Source organism: Palaemon carinicauda, chromosome 15, assembly GCF_036898095.1.
Source record: "Palaemon carinicauda isolate YSFRI2023 chromosome 15, ASM3689809v2, whole genome shotgun sequence".
In the NCBI taxonomy this organism is placed as follows: Eukaryota; Metazoa; Arthropoda; class Malacostraca; order Decapoda; family Palaemonidae; genus Palaemon; species Palaemon carinicauda.
In genome coordinates this window covers 135476469-135498333 of record NC_090739.1, presented here as the reverse complement: position 1 = coordinate 135498333, position 21865 = coordinate 135476469, and the positions used below count along the sequence as shown (strand labels likewise).

Below are 21865 nucleotides of genomic sequence, written 5' to 3'. Positions count from 1 at the left end.
GATGGCACGGGAGGCTCCCCCGGGGAGGCATAGTCCTAAAAGGAGCGGCAGAGTTCACGAACTCTAGGATTGCAGGTTTCTCGCTGGGAGGATGCTTAAGGTTACTCATCTGGATGACAGCTTCCCTATGCCCATTCCCGCACAATCTCTGTGATCAGCCAAGGATATCGCGCCTGCCGTCTCTGTCAGCGAATTAAGTGACTTTGAACCTCTATGCCCTAGTGTCAGCAAGAGTTGCCCGGTTGGGCAGAATGATCCATACCTTAGGCGAAGGTCCTCCATAGGATCATCGACGGCTTCACCCCCGGCCTCTTCAGTCGATCCTTTCTTGTAAGGAAGGATCTGAGAGGGGAGTTCCGTAGTCGACCTCTCAGCCCTGATCAAGTTTGTCGAACAAACTTCGGCCAGCGTAGAACAGCAGAATCGATCAGACTGGTAACGAGGCGACAGGACTCCTTAAACCCTGGATCGGAAGGACGGGTACTTTCAGTTTCCATTCCATCCATCTTCCAGGGAGCTCATCGAATTCAGCCTAGACTGCAAGTATTCCTGCTTATGATGCAGTGTGGCTATCCCGCCGTGGCATAGCAGGTTTTTTCCCCAGAGAACTCTCCCTGCTTTCCTCATGGCCGCTCAGGTGCAGGCTTTCGCCTTCTCTGCCTTTTGGAGGGCTGGTCAACTCCGGTAGGCTCGGGTTCGACCTTCTTCAGTGCCGGGACAAGCTTCCGGATGCTTACCATGAGTGTGGTTTCATGGTATTTTGCATGGAGCCTTCTCTTCTTCTTCCTCAAGATCTGGAGTATCTGGCCATGATATTGAGTCAACGGCCTTACCACGTTGGAAACCCCGCTTCTCGTCCATCCAGCGAGGTTAAGCAACGTCGGTTCTGGTCGGTACTTGGATGGGTGACCACCTGGGGACGCCAGATTCTGTTGCCACATCCTCCGAGCCTTCCTTTCAGTTGACTGTGGCAAGACTGAGGAGAGTCGCAGTACCTGTTCTCAGTCAAGCAGAGCTTTCAGCCCTACCTTGGAAGGTTTCCTAGTTCTCCTTTCCTCATTGACCCGTCTATAGTCCGAACGGTCGCCTCAGGATAAATTCCATGTGGGACGGTCCAAGTTCCGGTGGTTTCAGGCAACGTTTAACCGGACTTCCTGGCCCCTATGGGACCAGCGGAACTATTAGACCTGCAATGGGTGTTGACCTATGGAACCTCTTGATGGTAGTGGATATTCTCGTCCTTTCCCCACATTTTTTATGCTGTTCTCGGACTCGTCAAAGGAAAGGGGGGGGGGGGGGGGCATGTTCTGGTCCAGGCCTATGGTCAAGACCTGAAGGATACCTCTCCATCATTCAGGCAGGCTTAGGGGCCGTAGTCTGGACCCTCTACAGATCCTACAGCTCCTGCCGAGTCGCCCCGTGCGCGGCGACTTCATGATTCTGGCGTGTTCTAACCAGCAGGAGATGCATTTTCACACCTTCACATCTTGCAGTAGAGATACCGGGATGATGGAGATTATCTCAATACCACCATCGGCTCTCTCATTCCAGGCAGAGGAATGTTCTCTCCGACTATCCGAGCAGAGCCTCGTAGAGAGAGTGTACCTGGGGGTCTTTTACCTTGAGTAACCAGCAAGTCCTGGTCTGGGGGACCTGATCGCGACAGCTTGGAACCTCAAGCTTCCGCTGTTCTTCCCCCCAGTCTCAGACCCCGAGACTCTGGCAAGATGCATTCCGGTGATGGTGGGACAACTTCGACGCCTGCGTCTTCCCTCCTTTTTGTCTGTGGACAATGGGTCTCAACAAGACCAGGTTGTCTGTCAACCTTTCAATGGGAGAGCTCCACTGGGACTATGCGCAGAACGGTTTCTGGACCCTCTGCTTCCCCTGACGGAACTCCCGGGAGAGCTTCTCCCACGGCGCAGACTACTCAAGCAACCACACTGCGACATCTCTCCCAAACCGGGGCGTCGCTTCGGCTTCATGCCTGGAGACACTACGCCTCCTCCTCAAGAAGAGACAACCCGCTACAGTCGCGGTACGGAGGTAGCGTCATCTGCGATAGTCATCCGCAGGGGTCTTCCAGGCAAAGTGAAGAGTCTTCGGTGGTTGGTGCCGTGGGAGATATACCTCTTCCCTTGAGGCCTCTTCTCCAGCAATAACGGTCTTATTGCCTTTAGGCGGGAGGAAACTCCTTTCCGCTCTCGGCAATGAAGCCTGTCGCTCAGCCTTTCCCTGACCTTCAGGCTTAAAGGAATAACTTTTTCCTGCCCGCTGGATCTTTCCTCGCTCATGCGAAGCTACGATCGTCCCTGCCCTAGTCGGAGGAAGACCTCCAACTTGGAGCATGGCTCGGACTTTTAGTCCTTTAAGAGATCTTCTCAAGACCCTTTACGACAGGCCTCGGATTGTATTCCGCCTTGGGTCTCCTGCTCACTCTGGCCACGGCCAGTGTGTAAGCAATCTTCTTGGTCACGTACGACTCCGCCCTTGATAAGGAAGAGGGGAAGGCAACATTCAGGTTCGCTCCCGAGTTGTTGGCTAGACTCAGAACCTGGGGGTCCCGGCCCTTCGGTCCAATTCCTTCAAGATTTCTAGTCTCCATTCTGTATCTGATGTCCCAAGACCTTCTCTTTCTTGCCAGTAAAGGAGTCGAGAGGTTAGCTTTGGGAACAGCTGCAGTTTGTCCTCAGTTGCAGCCGATTTGGGAGCACAAGGAGGACACTGGGGAGAGTCACCAATATACCTCTTCAGCCCGGACTCAAGGACATTCATCTCGACCTGTCTCCAGACCCTCCCCCGTCACTTCGCCCTACAGTACGATGTTGGATACATCGCAACGTCCCTCGCCTTCGAGTAATACTACTCTGTGACGCAGGTGCTACAAGCTGGAGTCTGGAAGCGTCTAATGACCTTCGCAGCCCGCTTCCTGCAGGGCGTGACCCACAGGAGTCTCGATACGTTTTCTATCGCTCTGTGGTGGCTACACAACAGCTGGTCTAACCTCAGGCTCCTTTTTAGACAGGTAGCAGAAGGTTGAGGGCATTGTTATCAGGTTTTAGTCTGCATGAACGAAAGAAGTATGTCTGGCCCTTATTTCTTTCTTCATCATCCCCTCTACGGGGAAGCAGCATTCTGGTCTCTGCATAGCTGACCTCCAACCTCTGCAGGTAAACCATGCTTCCTTGTGTTCCGAGTATTGAGTCAATACTGTCGCGTCCCCCATACCCTGACGAGGTGGTATTGGGAACGTCCTAACCCAGAGTTCCTTCTGGAACTCCAGGTCAACTGCCTATGATGGGTCACACTTCTTCCTTCACACACAAGCTTATGTAGGTTACATGGTTCCTTGCGGAGCAAGGAACTTTTGAGGTGCAGGGACTCCTTTTCTCGAGTGCGACTCACTCAGATTCTTAGTCCCCGGGTAAAGCCAAAGCCAGTATGGCTGGGGACTTTCCACCTTAACTAATGGGTAAGTCACCCAATGTAAATAGCGTGGTTTGTATTTCGGTTACGGAACAAATGACAAATTCGAAGATAATTTGTATTTTTCCTAACCATACAAACCTTAGCTATTTACACATATTTGCCCGCCAGCCCTGTCCCCCAAGACAAGTCCTACCTCTAAGTGAAAGTGAGCATTCATCTGTGTGTGAGGGGGGGAGGGGTAGCTAGCTACCACTCCCTTACCCCCCCACTAACTAGCGCGGGGGTAATACACCCTCGTTAAATTCTAATGGCTCGCCATTTCAGCTGCGCCAAAAGGTAAACCCAATGTAAATAGCTAAGGTTTGTGTGGTTAGGAAAAATACAAATTATCTTCGAATTTGTCATTTAATAGAGATAAGACATTATTGCTCTGCAGTAGAATCTTGTAATAAGTAACACTGTTATCACAGACTTCTGTTACTCATATGTAATGGACTTACTCAGAAAACCAGAGTAAAGTTCGGTTGGAAAAGGCTTAACGTAAGAAAAAGTACATATTTCAGAGATATTTATATTCATTACTGTATATTTATTCATGTAAAGGTAATAAAACCATTCTTTCAATGAAAAATCTCTACTATGATATGAAAATTGAATTTGTATGAAGATTTGTGCAAGCTCTTAGTTCCCTCTATTTAAAATGTGGCAGAGAAATACGTTTTGAGTAAACCGTATCTCAAACAAAGCCTTCTGAAACTGTTTGTGGTATTATTTAAGTACCGTAGTCGATATATTATAGTGACTCATAGTATTGAGAAAGTTTCAGGTCATTTGATTCCAGAAAGGTAATGCTGCTTCTATTCAGAGAAGGTGTGTAGATTTTAAAGTGTATAAATTAATTTTGTTTAAATTAGTAATTCCATTAGAGTTCGTTGCTTGTTATTCCAGCGGTACTGAACCTGGCAGCCCGACGCTTCAATTTGAGGCAATCTGGGCTTTAGCGAATGTAGCGTCCTGCACATCTAAGAAAATGCAAGCGGTGCCCCAATTGTTTTAAACTACTGGCGTCTTCAAGCCAAAATGCTTGTGAGCAGGATGTTCGGACTTAAGGTAAGTCAGTTTATATGTTTTGAGCTTTTCATAATGACATGCTTGTAAATTGTAAGCTAAAGAACTTCCCGGGCTGGTCATCACAGTCAGTCATGGTCATATCGAGGTTATATTATAACCCTCTCTTCTATTTCCCCCTCTTATTTGATAGGTTGGGATTGCTACATTTGACGAGTATTTTTTATCATTTGTGGTGGATAACAGGGTAGGGTTGGTTTTTGGTGAAATCCTAAAGCTTGACCCTGCATTCTATTCTGCCGATGATTTTTTCATCTGTTCCGTTTGAGTTATCTCGAAAAACTGTCAATTGTTTTAAGCGTTTTCACTGAACTAAAATTTTCAGTTTATGCTTAACAAATTGCTTGGAAGAGCTTGTGATTTGCAAAATCTGAATAAGCCATTTTCTAAACTATTGTACTTGATAATAAATACATTTTCTTATAAAAACCGTAATGTGAAACTTGAATAAACACATGCAAACATACTGTTTATACTTACAAAAAGAAAATAGTGAAGATAATAAACTATTGATGTTCAACTTCGGCTGCTGGAAAAATGACACAATAATATCGATGGGTGTAGTGAAGTTGTAGACATATACATGGAAAGTAGTAGCATCATCGTCAGAGCCAAATGTGTATTCGGAAGCACTAAATCTGCGCTCGATTTGCGTCCCAGTGAAATTATCAACGATCCAAGATTCGGGGTTCTCTCCTGAAAATGAAAGCCATGTATTTAATCATGCGAATTCTGTCCCGCGTTTCTGGAAATTCAGGATACTACTTGAATATTCATCCACGTTAAAGAACAAAACTATTACCTCTACAACAATCATTAGGTTATTTCATTGGAAACAGAAAAGTTAATTTATTTTGGATTTTTTTTTAAGGTAAGACCTACAGAATATTTCATAGTTTTCAACAAAATGCAAAATTCAAATTATCCATTTGAGATTCTTGGATTTTTAAATACAGTATATAAAATGGGGGGGGAGGTGCATGTGCGGATGTCATTCATACCACTTTTATAAAATCATGCAATTGTACTGAGTTAAGGATGGGGAATTTTTATCTTCTGAGTCATCAGTAGCCTTTGCCTGGCCCTCCTTGGTTCTAGCTTGGGTGGAAGGGTGCTTGGGTACTGGTCATATGTATTTATGGTCAGTCTCTAGGGCATTGTTCTGCTAGCTAGGGCTTTGTCACTATCCTTTGCCTCTACCATTCATGTGGAGCCTTTAAACTGGAGAACAAGATGTTAGAAAGTAGAAAGGGATTGCGGTAGATAAAGGGCTAAGAAGTGGGTGCATGAGAGGAGGGAAAACCCATATGCGCCTGTAGTAAAGCAAATAACACAGAGTTACGAAAAACACGTTTGAACGTTCACAGGTGCTTAGAAGGAATGATGGGAGAAGGATAGGTAGAGGTAGTGGTGGTGGGGGGAGGGGGGCAGTAGCTGTAGAGATCGACAACTCGTAGTAACGGGGGATGTTGAGGAGGGAGAAGACTAATTGGTAAGGGACCTCTGGTAGTAGTTTCACACGCCCCAGTTTTAATACCGACACCCTCTAAGGGTGAGCGAGCTGGGTATATTCCTGGCATTCCATGCAACTTTTTTTCTCTAGTATATTTAGCAGTATTTATACCTTAGAAATTGTGCTTTAAGGAGCATTTCACTGGGTGACCCAGGTCCCTCGCCCAGAAATAGATTTTTCCTTCGTCAAAATCCCTTTATTTTCTGATTTAAAGTTTTTTTGTATCATTTTGATGCTGAAAAACAGAATCTTAATAAGATATACTGTATTACAATATTTCTTTACTCGCCTATGTTCACATTGCTTCTTCTCTGTAAGCTCTGTTTATTGACATTTACCCCTAAGATTTAATGAATTTCCCGTTTTCCTTCCAATAGACACAATAGATACACTACCAGTTAATGATGAGAAGCAAAATTGTGAAGCACTAAAGGCTCTTTGTTGAAACTATTTCTTATCCTCTCAACACCTCAGGACAGTGGGTAGGAGGGTGGGCACATATATGAACCTCAGGCGAGTGTAGAAATAACAAGTTTTATTATTGAGGGTCCATTTATTTTCTCAGACTGAAACATAGGAACTTGAATTGGTAAACCTTTGATTGTTGATGAGATGAAGGTAAGGCTAGCCCTCCTTATTCATGGCTGTTAGATACCGGAGACGGACGTGAAGAGACTCCGGGAATACTTGCTGCCTTTGGGTGGGATAACTCATAACCCTACTAACTCAATACCCCATTGCCTAGGCACAGTCGACTAACGCAATGTGTACTGCCTAATATTGTTTTTACTTGGTTTCTATCCCAGCATAAGTATTGTGTAAGTGAAAACTCATTTCAATAAGTGTACAGTACATTTGCACATGTGTACACTACTTACTGTACATAAGGCATGACTTAAAACTTCTTCTAACACATTCTCTTGAAAAGGTTCAGAACTTCTAGTTGCAAAATCTGAGCTTTTGCTGTATTAGTGAGGTTACTCGGAAACAGAACTGGTTCTTTAGACAAGAGAGGATTGGAGGTTAGAGAAATATGGTGACTTTTTTTTTTTACTAAAGCTAGTACCCACAGATTAGGATAAAGGGTTTTACAAATGTGATAGAAGAGAGAAAGTTTCCCTTCTGCGGGAATTTTCCAGAAAGGACCAACACAGTGTTTTTCAACCTTTGAGTCTGGTCGACAACTTCTGGAATGTCTACTGGAAGAGTATCTGGTGCTAGAGGAACTTTTTGGCTTCTCATACGTCTATAGGGACAATTCCAAGGTGGTTGAAGCTGTTGTCTTAAAGGTGGGAACATGGGTATTCCTAGAAAAGACCTCAAAGCATACGTACAGTACTTTGATTTTGGCGAAGGATATGTAGTCTGTGTCTGTGTCATATGTTTGTTAGTTTGTTCATTTGTTTGTTTGTTTGTGAGCAACTTTACACAAGAACTACTCTACAGATTTTGACCAAACATGGTAGTCATGTCTGTAACATTTTGGATAAAGTACAAGTACGCTGCAGTACTTTGAAAATAATAGCAATGTTAATCATTTGTTTGTGAACAACAGTACGCCAAAATTACTGACCCAATTTCAACGAAACGTTGAATATCAAGGGGTATGACCCAAGGGTAAATCCATTAGTGTTTTGATAGAATACATCGAACTACAACTACAGAGTGGAGTTAAGAGAAAAATAAGATTGCTTGGTATGGCAAAGGGATGCTCTAACTGAATGCCCCTCTAGTGTGCATATAAAACAAGTCCCAAAATAGAGGTTTTAATTAATTGATTTTTCTGCACCTCAAAGACTGCCCTTGCCATTGAGGCATATACCTATTCTATTCTCTTAATCACAAATTACACAATGGATGTTACATCCTCGGAAGCCCCATCTGAAAGTTATATCTAAACAGGTTAGATCATCTAGAGTCAAATTCAAATATTGTTCACCTGCAAATTCATCTTTAGTAAGACTAAAAGCAGTCCCTGTTATAGGATCTACTTTTCTGAGAGAGGAACAGTGAGGTCTTTGCACTCATCACAACGGTTATTCAAATCAGAATACTGTCCCCAAGTTGAGATACAAAGAAGCAGCCATTCTCTTGAACAAAATAAGCATTAATTGCTAGCAACCTTCAGGGAAGTACATCTTGAAATGCATTAAAACAAACTATTCTCTAACAGTCTGGAGGACTGAAATATCATAATGGTCGTGTGTCAAACCGATACTACAAAGAGACTGAAATGACAAAGAGCCTCTGGTGCTTCACAGCTTCTCCTCTTGCTTTAACCTCCCGTGTGTGTTACTTTACTAGATGTGTGTTTGTTAAACGGAAAGAAAATGGGATAATTTAAAAGTCTTGTTGGTAGATGTCAATAAGCCAAACTTTCTGAGAAGATACCTCAAAGTCAGTCAGAACCAAAATTTTGATTTTTCATAAATATCAAAGAAAGATGTAAAGGAAGTTTACACTTGGGTTTTGTCCTATGATAATGTACAATAGATTTTCTATCTAGTGTTATATTTACACTAAGTTAGTCAAGGTACCCACTTCCCTTTTGGAATACAACCACAAGAATTATAGAGTTCTTTGAGAACTGACCAGACAATTTGATGTTGGATCCTTCTCTAAAAAACAGCTCTTCTCACAGAATAGTCTGGCATATTCCTTACACCATTTCCTTTCCTGGCACTAGACATACAACACCTATATGCCCTCATCTAAGTAAGTAGCTTCTGTGACAGCTTAAAAAGCCTTTTTAGCTATGGTAGGCAGTTATTTTAACCATGGACTTCTACAGTATTGTGTCAGAGTTCTCTTGCTTAAGGGTACTCTCAAGCAGACGTTTCTATCAATTTTCATTTACGTACTTTAAAGTGTCTGTCCGGCTTCATAGTAGTTGCATTTTCTAAGTCTTTTTTGGCTTCATAATTTTAATACTGTCACTGTATATAGTGTTGTCAGGGTCATATAATTATCTATTTTACTCTACTTTTATTTTTTTTCCCATACTGAGCTGCTTTCCCAGGACTCATAGAATTATATTTTTCCAACTAGAGTATTAGGTTTACAAATTGGACTTCGTCTGCCTCGAACACCCTCCCAGATGTTGTCCCAATGCTACAAGATGAAAAAAACATGATGTTTTCATCAACTGTGACGTTATTTGATGTCACCAAAATCCAGAAAAATTATATTAGGTGGATGTCCTTAGAATCTCAAATGTTAAATAAAGTACTGTTTCCCTTAGCTACTTAGCTTAGCACTAGATGAAATCAGAATAAACTAATAAAAATGAAGGAGATACTTTCCATGGTTGTCTAAAAAAACAAATATCAACTCATCTCTTACCTGTCTTAGACGAAACCTTAATCTTGGCAGCTTTTGAACACACTATCTTAAAATCTGTGTCAACATCACTTTTGGGGGGCACATTAAGGAAATTAATTTGACGGATGTGCCTGTCTTCGGGCTTGGAGAGAGTGAACGTGAATTTGTAATCAGTTTGCAGATCATCTGAAAAAAAGCAAAATGAAAGTAAACAAACACCAAGACAAATAATAGCAAAATAGAAGTGAGAAAAAAAAACGAAAGAGAGAGAGAGAGAAGCATTCTATTAAGAGTTCCACTGTATTATCATTTTGATCTTAATGAGGTGCTTACATTCACGTTAAACTCCTCAATAGTCTATCAATTAGTGAAAGACGTTCAAGAAATAAGTCCTAAGATAGTGCCTTAAAAAGGTGCTGTATGAAGTGGTGAGGGTGAGAACGGGTCTAAGAAATGAGTTAGCAGCTAGAGTGGATATGAATGTGTTGAGGTGGTTTGACCATGTTGAGAGAATGGAAAATGGCTGTCTGCTAAAGAAGGTGATGAATGCAAGAGTTGATGGGAGAAGTACAAGAGGAAGGCCAAGGTTTGGGTGGATGGATGGAGTGAAGAAAGCTCTGGGTGATAGGAGGATAGATGTGAGAGAGTCAAGAGAGCGTGCTAGAAATAGGAATGAATGGAGAGCGATTGTGACGCAGTTCCGGTAGGCCATGCTGCTTCCTCCGGTGCCTTAGATGACCGCGGAGGTAGCAGCAGTAGGGGATTCAGCATTATGAAGCTTCATCTGTGGTGGATAACGGGGTAGGGTGGGCTGTGGCACCCTAGCAGTACCAGCTGAACTCGGTTGAGTCCCTTGTCATCCTGGGAGGAACGTAGAGAGTAGAGGCCCCCTTTTTTGTTTTGTTTCATTTGTTGATGTCGGCTAACCCCCATAATTGGGGAAGTGCCTTGGTATATGTATGTATGTATGAGTACCCATTAATCTTACAAGTTATAGCATCAACAACCCTCATAGCAAATTACAGTTATTAAAAAAAAAAAAAAACTTAAGAGATTTTGGGTGATTCCTTGAAGATATAGTTGATATTAATTATATATCACTTTTTAAAGCATACGTTAGCAATAGGTATTCACACAACTCTCATATTTAAAGTTTTAAGGGTCACTCATGAATGTCAGAGGCAAGGAATTAACCATATATGGATATCATCCACCTTTCCACCCAAGCTAGGACCAGGGAGGCCCAGGAAATGGCTGCTGAGGCATCCTGCATCCTTAGCTCACAAAGATGGTGAGGCTGCAGACACTAATATACAGTACTCCCTTTTTTGTTAATGAAGTCCATTTGCACTGACTTGTAGGGGTGCCCTTATAGCTTGGAAAAGTTTCCTAATAGCTGATAGGTTAGAATCATTTTGTCCAACCGATCAACTACAGTAGTAAGAAACTTTTCCAAGCTAAAAGGGCACCCCTGAAAGTCAGTGCAAATGTGTCTCGTAAAAAAAATTGGCTATAGAAACTATCAAGCTTGAGTGGATCTCGAACCCCAGTCCAGCAGATTGCCGGGGAGGGCCATTTCCAATCGGACACCACGTAATGTGACTGCACTTACTTGCATTGCAGATTATGATAACCAAAATCTCATGTTTGAGTTACTTACAAAAACAAGTGCCGAGCAGAGGTTCGCCAAAGTAGTTGTTATATGTGTCGCATCGGTCGCAATGATCCCCAGTGACTCCCTTGGTGTTGCAAGAACATTGGCCAGACTCTCTGTCGCAGGTGTCGCCATGGTTGTTGCAATCACATGCTGGGAAAAAATATGTTCAAGAAGGTCGAAGTCAATGGTGAAATTTAACTCAAACTATTACTTATTATTATTACTTGCTAAGCTACAACCCTAGTTGGAAAAGCAGATTGCTATTAGCCCGAGGGCTTCAACAGGGAAAATAGCCCAGTGAGGAAAGAAAATAAGGACACTACAAGAAAAGTAATTAACAATTAATATAAAATATTTTAAGAACAGTAACAACATTAAAATAATTATGTCATATATAAACTATAAAAACTTTATAAAAACAAGAGGAAGATAAATAAGATAGAATAGTGTGCCTGAGTGTACCTTCAAGCAATAGAACTCTACCCTAAGAAAGTGGAAGACTATGGTACAGAGGCAATGACACTACCCAATACTACTGTAGAGAATAATGGTTTGATTTTGGAATATCCTACTAGAAAAGCAGCTTACCACAACTAGTCTCTTCTGCCCTTATCAAAAGGAATATAACCCACTCAACAATTACAGTGCATTAGATAACCCTTTGAGCAGGAAGAAGAATTGTTTTGTAATCTTTTTTGTGTACAAGGACTGAGGATAATGCAGAAAGAATAGGCCAGACTTTGGTATATGTGTAGGGAAAGAAAAAATATCTATAAGCAGATCCAATATAGTATTGTCTGCCCAGGCAAAGACCCCAATAACTGTATTATTATTACTTGCTAAGCTACAACCCTAGTTGGAAAACCAGGATGCTATAAGCCCAAGGGCTCTAACAGGGAAAATAGCCCAGTGAGGAAAGGAAATAATGATATAAATATATAACAAGAGAAGTAATTAATGATTATATAAAACAGTAACAATAAAATTTATCTCGTATATAAACTATAAAAAATTGAAAAAACAAGAGAAAAGGAAATAAGATAGAATAGTGTACCTGAGCTTACCCTCAAGCGAGAGAACACTACCCCAAGACAGTGGAAGGCCATGTTATAGATGCTGTGGCACTTCCCAAGACTAGAGGAAAATGGTTTGAATTTGGAATGTCTTAGAAAAGCTGGTAGTATCTCAATGGGTGACTGGTGCCTTGGCTAATCTACTACGTACATAGAGGATGTCATAATAGATTGCTAGGGATTGTGCAGTATAAACAGTAAGAATACCTTTAACAGAGCAATACTTACGTTTGCATGAGCCCCCATTTAAGGGATTTCCAAAAAACTTTTCATCGCAGTGCTGGCACTCGAGTCCTGCCGTGTTATTGGCACAGGGCAATATGCACTGGCTGCCATTCTCACAGCGACTGTGGCCGTTACAGTTGCATACTGTTGAGAGAAAATATTTCATATTACACAAAACATTTTCCCATTTCAAAACCCTTTCAAATTAATTTAAAGCAATTCTCTCCAATTTATTTTAAAGAAGTTACTAAAAAATTTGTATACCAAAATTTTTAAAATCAATATAAATCACAATTTCAGTTGGTTGTTGGAGACTGCATCAAATAATTAGCAAAGCCATTAAACTCAAAATCCAATGCTAAGCACTAAATGAAAGATTGGATATTTCAACCCTCAAAATTTAATCACTGGATTTTATTTACTAAGAAAGGGATTTTTACGAAGGAAAAATCTATTTCTGGGCGAGGGACCTGTGTCGCCCAATGAAATGCTCTTTAAAGCACCATTTCTAAGGTATAAATACTGCTAAAAATACCAGAGAAAAAGTTGCATGGAATGCCAGGAATAAACCCAGCTCGCTCAATCTAATTGAGTGTCGGTATAGTAACTGGGGCGTCTTAGAACCACTACCAGAAGTTCTGTCCCACACTTCATCACCAGTTAATCCCTTTGATCGAAGGTCATCCTTGATACAGTCCATCCACCTTCGCTTTGGTCTCCCTCTCCTTCTCGTTCCCTGTACCTCCATTTCCATCACCCGCCTCCCAATATACTGTCCATCTCTTCTCATGACATGACCTTACCACCTCAGGCTAATTTTTCATGGCCGCATGCCTTTCCTGCTGCCAACCCTCCCCATTTACCCAGGCTTGGGACCGGCACCAAGTTAAGGCTGGCTTGCCCACCCTCAGTGGCTGGATTATGTATTTATATACAATATTAAAATGTATTACTGTATACTAACATGGACACCGTGTGAAGAACCAGCGAGTTCTAGGACACTTGGATGGCTGAGTGACACTTGTAATTGGATCAATAGGTCCACGTTGGCCTCCTTCCATGCAAACGCCAATGCCCGTTCCGCTTCCGTCGTCACACCAACCGCACGCTACGTCCGCTTGGCAATCGAGACAGGTCTGGTGATCGCGGCAACGACTGTATGCTAAAACACATTAGTCATGATTAATTTCATGAGGAGCAGTTATTATCAATATACTTCTCATTGTCATCTAAATTATTAATATTATAGTATACATAAATTGCTACAAGCCTCAGAATAACATCATTTATTACATTATGAGGGCTGAGTACGACATAAATGATCCTGAAAATCTAGATTCATTGATTGGTTTTGGGTTTTCTGACATCCTGAAATCAAAGGTCATTGACACGGATATCATATGTAATGAATAAGTTATAAAATGAAATTCAATTTAAAGTCATGAAAACATACAGGTCAAGATAGAATTTAAATAGCTTTCAGAAGACCTGCTTCTAAAGTAAATCTGAAAATGCCGCTCATATTGTAGGACACATTCTGCCCAAGAATCTTGGCAAGGCCGAACATGCCGTCCCTACCTCGAGTTTTTTAACATATTTATATTGTTAATTATCTCAAATACCTAAGAGTGGGGCATTACAATATGCAGTTCTGTAATGCATTAATTATACTGTAGTGTATTCAGTTATTGCAAGTATGCAATGCTTTCCTGTGCAACAATTTGTGATACCTATCCCTGTCAATAATGGTTAATTAACCTACATGCACTTAACCATAAGAACTCTATTTTAAAGATGAAATGTGTCCCCCTTACTACTATCCATGTCGCTTTCAATTTTAGGGCATTGTTTCTGCTCGATTGTCCACTCTCGGCACTGACCGTACGGAAAATTAACAAGGTACGAATTGCTGTCGATGCAACGCTGTTGATTGAAGCACCAGATACATGAACCCTAGAACAAACAACACGCCTTAATAAACGTGCAATAGCCGATGAAGTACTTTCAAATCTGAAATACCTTCATACAAAGAATTACTCATCATATGTGCTTATCTCTTTGTCGATGTCTCACAGGATGTAAATACAGGAGAGGGGGTTCCCAGCCCCCTCGTCCCGTCCCTTTTAGACGTCTCTTACGACACGCAGGGATAACGTTGGCGCTATTCTAATTGTTTTTATGCCCCCGTGGCCACAGGGAGGAATGTAGAGAGTAGAGGTCCCCTTTTTTGTTTTTGTTTCATTTGTTGATGTCGGCTACCCCCCAAAATTGGGGGAAGTGCTTTGCTATATGTATGTATGTATGTGCTTATTCTTTATGCATGGAAATTTAGGAAGACAAACAAGACTGTTACAATACACTACAAGAGTAATCAACAGGCTATGCTCAAAAATTCCAGCTAACATCGAGGTTGTGAATTTTCAAGCAGATTTTTAACCATTCCAGAAGGGGCTTTGAAAAGGATGATTCCAACCTTGGATGAAGACATCAGTATGTGGCACATGTCAAACTAGATTTACGTCAAAGTACAGTACAATATGAAAAACATAGAAACTGAATTTTGATTATTGTTCTATCATAGATGTTAGATGTGAGAAACTTTGGTTACTCAGATAAGAAACTCATCTGAGCCTCTCATAACTGGTTTTAAGAACAGTAATTTTGAAACTGGATGCCATTCCTAGGGCCAGGTGAATGGCTGTGTATGTTTGGTCTGAGTACCCTGCTTCTCATAAGTCCTGCTATGAATGTAATGCCCTGAGATTCGGGTAATGAAAGTTTGAGGCGGGCATAGCAACTTTTATTTGTGTTCAATCTACCGGAATCCAGACATAAATGATTATATCTTTGGCTGTCTTCTTACCATTATAGCTAAGATACAAGATGAGGATGGAAAGGCCTCTCTCGATTTTGTTAGTGGTTTCAAGGCTTACCATAAGAATTAGTTAAATTCTGTTTCTCTTACTAATTGCCATTGTTTAAGAGCTTTGGACTGAAGAGGAATGAGGATGGGGGTGGGAAGATGTAGGGGTAGAGATGGGGGTATGTTGATGAAGGAGAGATCTAATTGGTGAGGGATCTATGGTCGTGGTTCAATCATGCCCCAGTTTTCTATACCGACACTCATTGAGTGAGCGAGCTAGGTTTATTCCTGGCATTCCATGCATCTCTTTTTCTCTGGTATTTTCACCAATAATTATGCCTTAGAAATGGTGCTAGAGGAGAATTTCACGGAGCGACACAGGTCGAGCCCAGAAATGTTATTTTTGCATGTTAGCAAGAAGAGGTTATTTTAGTGCTTGTTGAAGAATTCGTAATGTTACTCCATATGTAAATGCGTTTGTGGTAGCTCAACTTATTACCACCCAATTTTCATAACTCCTATGTCATCTAAAGTTTTTGAATATTTTCTGGAAAAACATCTAAATAGGTTTGCTGAAGGTAATCATCTGTTCTCTAGTTTGCAGTTTGATTTTCATAAAGTCCTTGGAGCATGTGATGCCGTTCTTACAATCTCCAATGCTGTACAGAAATTCCTTGATTGTGGTCAGGAAGTTTGTAGGATTGGCCTTGATTTTAGTGCAGCCTTTGACTGTGTTAATCATGAGACCCTTGTGTTCAAACTCAAACAGTTAGGAGTGAGTTGGTCTTTTATTAACATCGTTATAGATTTTTTAAATAAAAAATCGCACAGTTGTTATTGATGGGCACCATAGTTAGTGTAGATATGTGAATTCTGGTGTTCCTCAGGGTAGTATTCTTGGCCCATTACTTTTCAAACGATATACACATGACATGTGGTTTAGCCTAGAAAACAAGGTTGTTGCATATGCAGATGATGCTACTCTCCATGCATCAATTCCATCTCCTGAAAGTAGATCTGGGGTTGCTGAATTTAGTCCATGGTGCAAATTATGGAGTATGAAGTTGAATCCTAACAGAACTCAAAATATGATTGTAAGTAGGTTGATGACTGTGGCTCCTCAACTTCCAATCTCAGCATTGATAATGATTTTTTAATTCTGCATGACTTAAAAATTTGGGAGTGATTCTTGATAGCTAATTTACTTTTGATAAACACTTAGGTGTGTTTCTTCAGTTTCACAAAAATTTGACTTATTGAGAAAATTCTGAAGAAGTGTTATTTTTTTATTCAAGCTTGTTTTGAGTATTGTTCTCCTGTCTGGTCTTCAGCTGCTTATTCTCGTCCTAATTTATTGGACAGGAACTTACTGTCAAGACAATTAAATTTCTTATTCCTGATCTAGATATTAATCTCTAGAACCGTTGCTCAATTAGTTTGTTATGCATGTTACATAAGATTTTTCATAATTGTGACCATCCTTTGCATTCAGATTTTCCCGGACAGCACCATCCTGTTCATAATACTAGGCATGCAGTTACGGTATTTCTAATGGCTGTGCCTTCTCCATCATAAGGGTCAATACTACATAATATTCTAAAAGTTTTCATTCCAGTTATGACCTAGTTTTGGAATGATCTTCCTAATCGGGTAGTTGAATCAGTGGAACTTCAAAAGTTCAAACTTGCAGTAAATGTTATGTTGAACAGGTTGACATAAGTCTCTTCTATAGTTTATATGTGAAAGATCTGGTCTTAGAATATTCTTATTTTAACTGCTCATTACCTCTCTTATTTTCATTTCCTTATTTCCTTTACTCACTGGACACTTTAGGCTTATAGCATCGTGCTTTTCCAACTAGTGTTGTAGCTTAGCTAATAATGATAACAATAATACATACATTCATACATATACCAAGGCACTTCCCCCAATTTTGGGGGATAGCCAACATCAACAAGTGAAACAAAAACAAAAAGGGGACCTCTATGATACCCTTTAATTCTTTAATTCTCAAAATTTTATATTGCTGGGAACTGCTGTCTCATGACAAACTAATGTAAATGCAAGAAATAAGACTAAAAGAGAACAATTTCTGGGAATATAAAATTATTAGAAGAGAAAACAAGAAAGCAGAGAATGCAAATATGGAACAAGTGAGATTCCACCATTTCTGAACATAAAGCAGAAATTTCAGGTGGTATTTGACCCGCTTGATCCCAATTCTAGGAATTCCTTTACAGATAATAAAAATAATATTCTACAGATACTGCGTAAGAGAAAGTATTCATGTTGGAGAGAGAAAGAACGATTCTTTTGCTTATAATTCACAACTAATACTGCATTATGAAATTGAAAGCAATATCTATACAAAAAAAATTCTCAAAACAAAAAAATTATCAGTTTAGATCTACAACATTTTTGAAACTACTAGCCTACATAACACTTGTAAAATGATTCAAATTGCAAAATATTTGAACTTGGTTACTTACTTTGGAGATAGTACAATTTTTACAGGATGTCCTCTGTGCGCATGTTGGCTCACAAGGTCTGTGAGAATGGAGAGCATTGCTCGTCCCACTGCTGAATGCACTGCGGTGTTCTCCTTGCTCTATTCCTGGCAAGTTAGGCTCGGGCCCATCAACCGCAGTCGTCTCTAGTGTGACCTCTGTTCTGTTATGAGTGACGTCACAAATATTATTTTCCCAGTCACAGTACTGGTGAGCATTGCACAGCGGGCACGTATCGAGGGATCTGCATGTCGTCCTTCGGTCATCTTCACAAGATTCTCTGCTAACAACAATGGCCTGAGCAAAAGAAAGAGAACAATGAATCAATCACAATTACTAAACTATTGAAACCTTCACTCAACACTTAATGTTTTCTCTAAAATTCAACTAAAGTACTAGATTTCGTAAGTTTTCTTTTCTATTTACAAAAATTAACTTTAATAATCTCCATTTTAAATCATAAAAGCTTAGGGTGAGTAATCACATGCTACAAACCAGCAAAATCTATGGACAGACCTCTCAATCTTGAGCATTCTCCTATTGCCGTATGTTGTTATATATAAATGGCCTGGCTACGCACTCATTGGCTTGTAAAAAGTGTGGGGGCACCATGATCCAAAGATGCTTATACAGTACATGGTTCTACTTAAAGGCCACTCATGAATAACAGAGGCAAGGGGCAGTGACATTGCCCTATCAAACAACACAATGCCCTAGAGACTGACCATATATACATGTGGTCAGCACCAAAGCCCCCTCTCCACCCAAGCTAGGACCAAGGAGGGCCAAACAGTGGCTGCTGGTGACTCAGCAAATAGACCTATAGGCTCCCCCAAAACCCCCATCCTTAGCTCGCAAGGATGGTGAGGTTGCAGCGACCAAAGAAACTAACAAATTTGAGCTGGACTCTAACCAGTCTGGCGTTCACCAGTCAGAGACGTTACCACATTGGCCACCACAACTCTACTCGTCTAGATTGAATAGAATCAAAATAAAGATTTTGCAGCCAACTTAGTATTGAGTAAAGGGGAAAAGCTAACAAGTCTCCTTTAGTACAGTTGGCTCCATGAATGCCAGTACACTTCATGGGAACTTAAGGTGACTTCTGACAGCCATACATAGCAGCAGGTAACACTTTTTTTAGCAAAAGAGAAACTGTTGTCAACACTGCTTGGAAAACAAAGTCGATTAGCACGTAAACAGTTGATCAAAAGTATTTTTATTAATTTTATCAAATTCTTTATAGAAAAATATTGGTTTTTGACTAACCGCACTTCGTAATGTTAATAAAAATGCTCTTGATCACATGTTTATAATCTCAGCAAGTCTCCTTAGCTTCTCGTAATGTGTACCAGAATTAATGCATCCAACTGTACAAACCATATACAGTATTATTATTATTATTATTACTAGCCAAGCTAGTTGGAAAAGCAAGATGCTATAAGCCCAAGGGTTCCAACAGGGAAAAATAACCCAGTGAGGAAAGGAAATAAGGAAATAAATAAATGATGAGAATAAATTAACAATATACCATTCTAAAAAACAGTAACAGCGTCAAAACAGATATGTCCTATATAAACTATTAACAACGTCAAAAACAGATGGGTCATATACAAACTATAAAAAGACTCATGTCAACCTGGTCAACATAAAAACATTTGCTCCAACTTTGAACTTTTGAAGCTCCACCGATTCAACTGCCTGATTAGGAAGATCATTCCATAACTTGGTAACAGCTGGAATAAAACTTCTAGAATACTGTGTAGTATTGAGCCTCATGATGGAAAAGGCCTGGCTATTAGAATTAACTGCCTGCCTTGTATTACGAACTGGATGGAATTGTCCAGGAAGATCTGAATGTAAAGGATGGTCAGAGTTATGAAAAATCTTATGCAACATGCATAATGAACTAATTGAACGATGGTGTCAAAGATTAATATCTAGATCTGGAATAAGAAATTTAATAGACCGTAAGTATCTGTCCAACAAATTAAGATGAGAATCAGCAGCTGAAGACCAGACAGGAGAACAATACTCAAAACAAAATAGAATGAAAGAATTAAAACACTTCTTCAGAATAGATTGATCACCGAAAATCTCGTAAGACTTTCTCAATAAGCCAATTTTTTGTGCAATTGAAGAAGACACAGACCTAATGTGTTTCTCAAAGGTAAATTTGCTGTCGAGAATCACACCTAAAATTTTAAAAGAGTCATACAAATTTAAAGAAACATTATCAATACTGAGAACTGGATGTTGAGGAGCCACCGTCCTTGACCTACTTACAATCATATTTTGAGTTTTGTTAGGATTCAACTTCATACCCCATAATTTGCACCATGCACTAATTTTAGCTAAATCTCTATTTAGGGATTCACCAACCGCAGATCTACATTCAGGGGATGGAATTGATGCAAAGAGAGTAGCGTCATCTGCATATGCAACAAGCTTGTTTTCTTGGCCAAACCACATGACATGTGTATATAGTATGAAAAGTAATGGGCCAAGAACACTACCTTGTGGAACACCGGATATCACATTCCTATACTCACTATGGTGCCCATCAACAACAACTCTATGAGATCTATTACTTAAAAAATCAATAATAATGCTAAGAAATGACCCACCCACTCCCAACTGTTTGAGTTTGAAAACAAGGGGCTCATGATTAACATGGTCAAAGGCAGCACTAAAATCAAGGCCAATCATACGAACTTCCTGACCACAATCAAGGAATTTCTGTACAGCATTTTAGATTGTAAGAAGGGCATCACATGCTCCAAGGCCTTTACAAAAACCAAATTGCAAACTAGGGAATAGATGATTACCTTCAGCAAACTTATTGAGACGTTTTGCCAGAAGACGTTCAAAAACTTTAGATAATATGGGAGTTATGGAAATTGGGCGGTAATCAGTGGGACTTGAGCTACCACAAACACATTTACATAGAGGAGTAACATTACCAATTCTCCAACAACTGCTAAAAGCTCCTCTTCTTGCTAACTTGCACAAAATAACAGATAACTTTGGAGCTAAGAAATCTGCTGTCTTTATAAAAAACAAAGAAAAAATACCATTTGGGTCTACACCTCCATAAGCATCAAGGTCCATCAACAGAGCTTTAATCTCACGAGATCGAAAAGCTAAACTAGTTAGTTTAGCATCAGGAAAACAGGAATGAGGAAGTTCAAGTTTTTCAATACTCTGTTTACTGTCAAAAACATCAGCCAAAAGGGTTGCCTTTTCCTTTGGACAGTGCGTGACTGAGCCATCTGGTTTAAGTAAAGGAGGAACTGTTGCATCTACACCAAAGAGTGCAGATTTAAGGGTAGACCACCATTTATGTTCCTGAGTTGTACCATAAAGGTTTTCTTTTATGGTTAAAGTGTACTCCTTTTCAGTTGAGGCATAAACTCTCTGAGCAAAAGCTCGAAGCTGAGTATAGTTGTTCCAGGTCAAATCTGATCTGTTACCCTTCCAAAGATGATAGGCCTCCTGCTTCTCCAAATAAGCACGTCTACAATCATCATTGAACCACGGTTTGTCCTTCACTCGGTACCTTAGCACACGAGAAGGGATACGCCTATCAATTATGTTGACTAGATTCTCATTCAAAGGCACAACAGGATCTACACTACTATATAATTGTGACCAATTCAAGCACAAAAGATCATGGCAAAATCCCATTCCAGTCTGCTTGGGATTTCATATAAATTTTACAAGAGTATGATATATCAGGGACAGGCTGCTCAGTCTTCACTACTAATGAAATCAAGGCATGATCAGATGTCCCGACTGGAGAACCAACCTTACTAGTTATAATGCCAGGGGAGTCAGTGTATACGAGGTCCAAGCAATTACCAGACCTGTGAGTAGCTTCATTTGTGATTTGCTCACAGCCTGATTCAGAGGCATGACGATCGGTAGGAGAGATAGAACTTAACCACTCCCTATGGTGAGCATTAAAATCACCAACAAAAACAAACGAAGCCTTTCTATCATCATCTTGTATCTTAGCCATAATGATAAGAAGACAATCGAAGATAAAATCATCCATGTCTGGATTCCGGTAGATCGAACACAAATAAAAGTTGTTATGCTTGCCACAAACTTTTATTACCTGAATCTCATGACATCCACATTGATAGC

The 21865-nt window shown here is 40.4% G+C and overlaps 1 protein-coding gene and 1 long non-coding RNA gene across 2 annotated transcripts in view; one reads left to right on the top strand and one right to left on the bottom strand.

Annotated features, from left to right (window-relative positions):
• The window catches only part of LOC137654776 (uncharacterized), a 314879-nt gene that overhangs the window by 36236 nt on the left and 256778 nt on the right, over positions 1-21865 (top strand). The window contains exon 3 of the long non-coding RNA XR_011046717.1: positions 4378-4539. This is a non-coding gene — a long non-coding RNA (uncharacterized lncRNA). The remainder of the gene's footprint in view (positions 1-4377; positions 4540-21865) is intronic.
• Positions 1-21865, bottom strand: part of LOC137654774 (attractin-like protein 1) — a 280888-nt gene that overhangs the window by 22456 nt on the left and 236567 nt on the right. The window contains exons 12-18 of the mRNA XM_068388722.1: positions 17699-18013; positions 14161-14299; positions 13311-13508; positions 12350-12490; positions 11052-11198; positions 9413-9577; positions 5038-5253 (exon numbers count right to left, since the gene is read on the bottom strand). Coding sequence (XP_068244823.1) covers positions 5038-5253; positions 9413-9577; positions 11052-11198; positions 12350-12490; positions 13311-13508; positions 14161-14299; positions 17699-18013 — 1321 coding nt within the window. The remainder of the gene's footprint in view (positions 1-5037; positions 5254-9412; positions 9578-11051; positions 11199-12349; positions 12491-13310; positions 13509-14160; positions 14300-17698; positions 18014-21865) is intronic.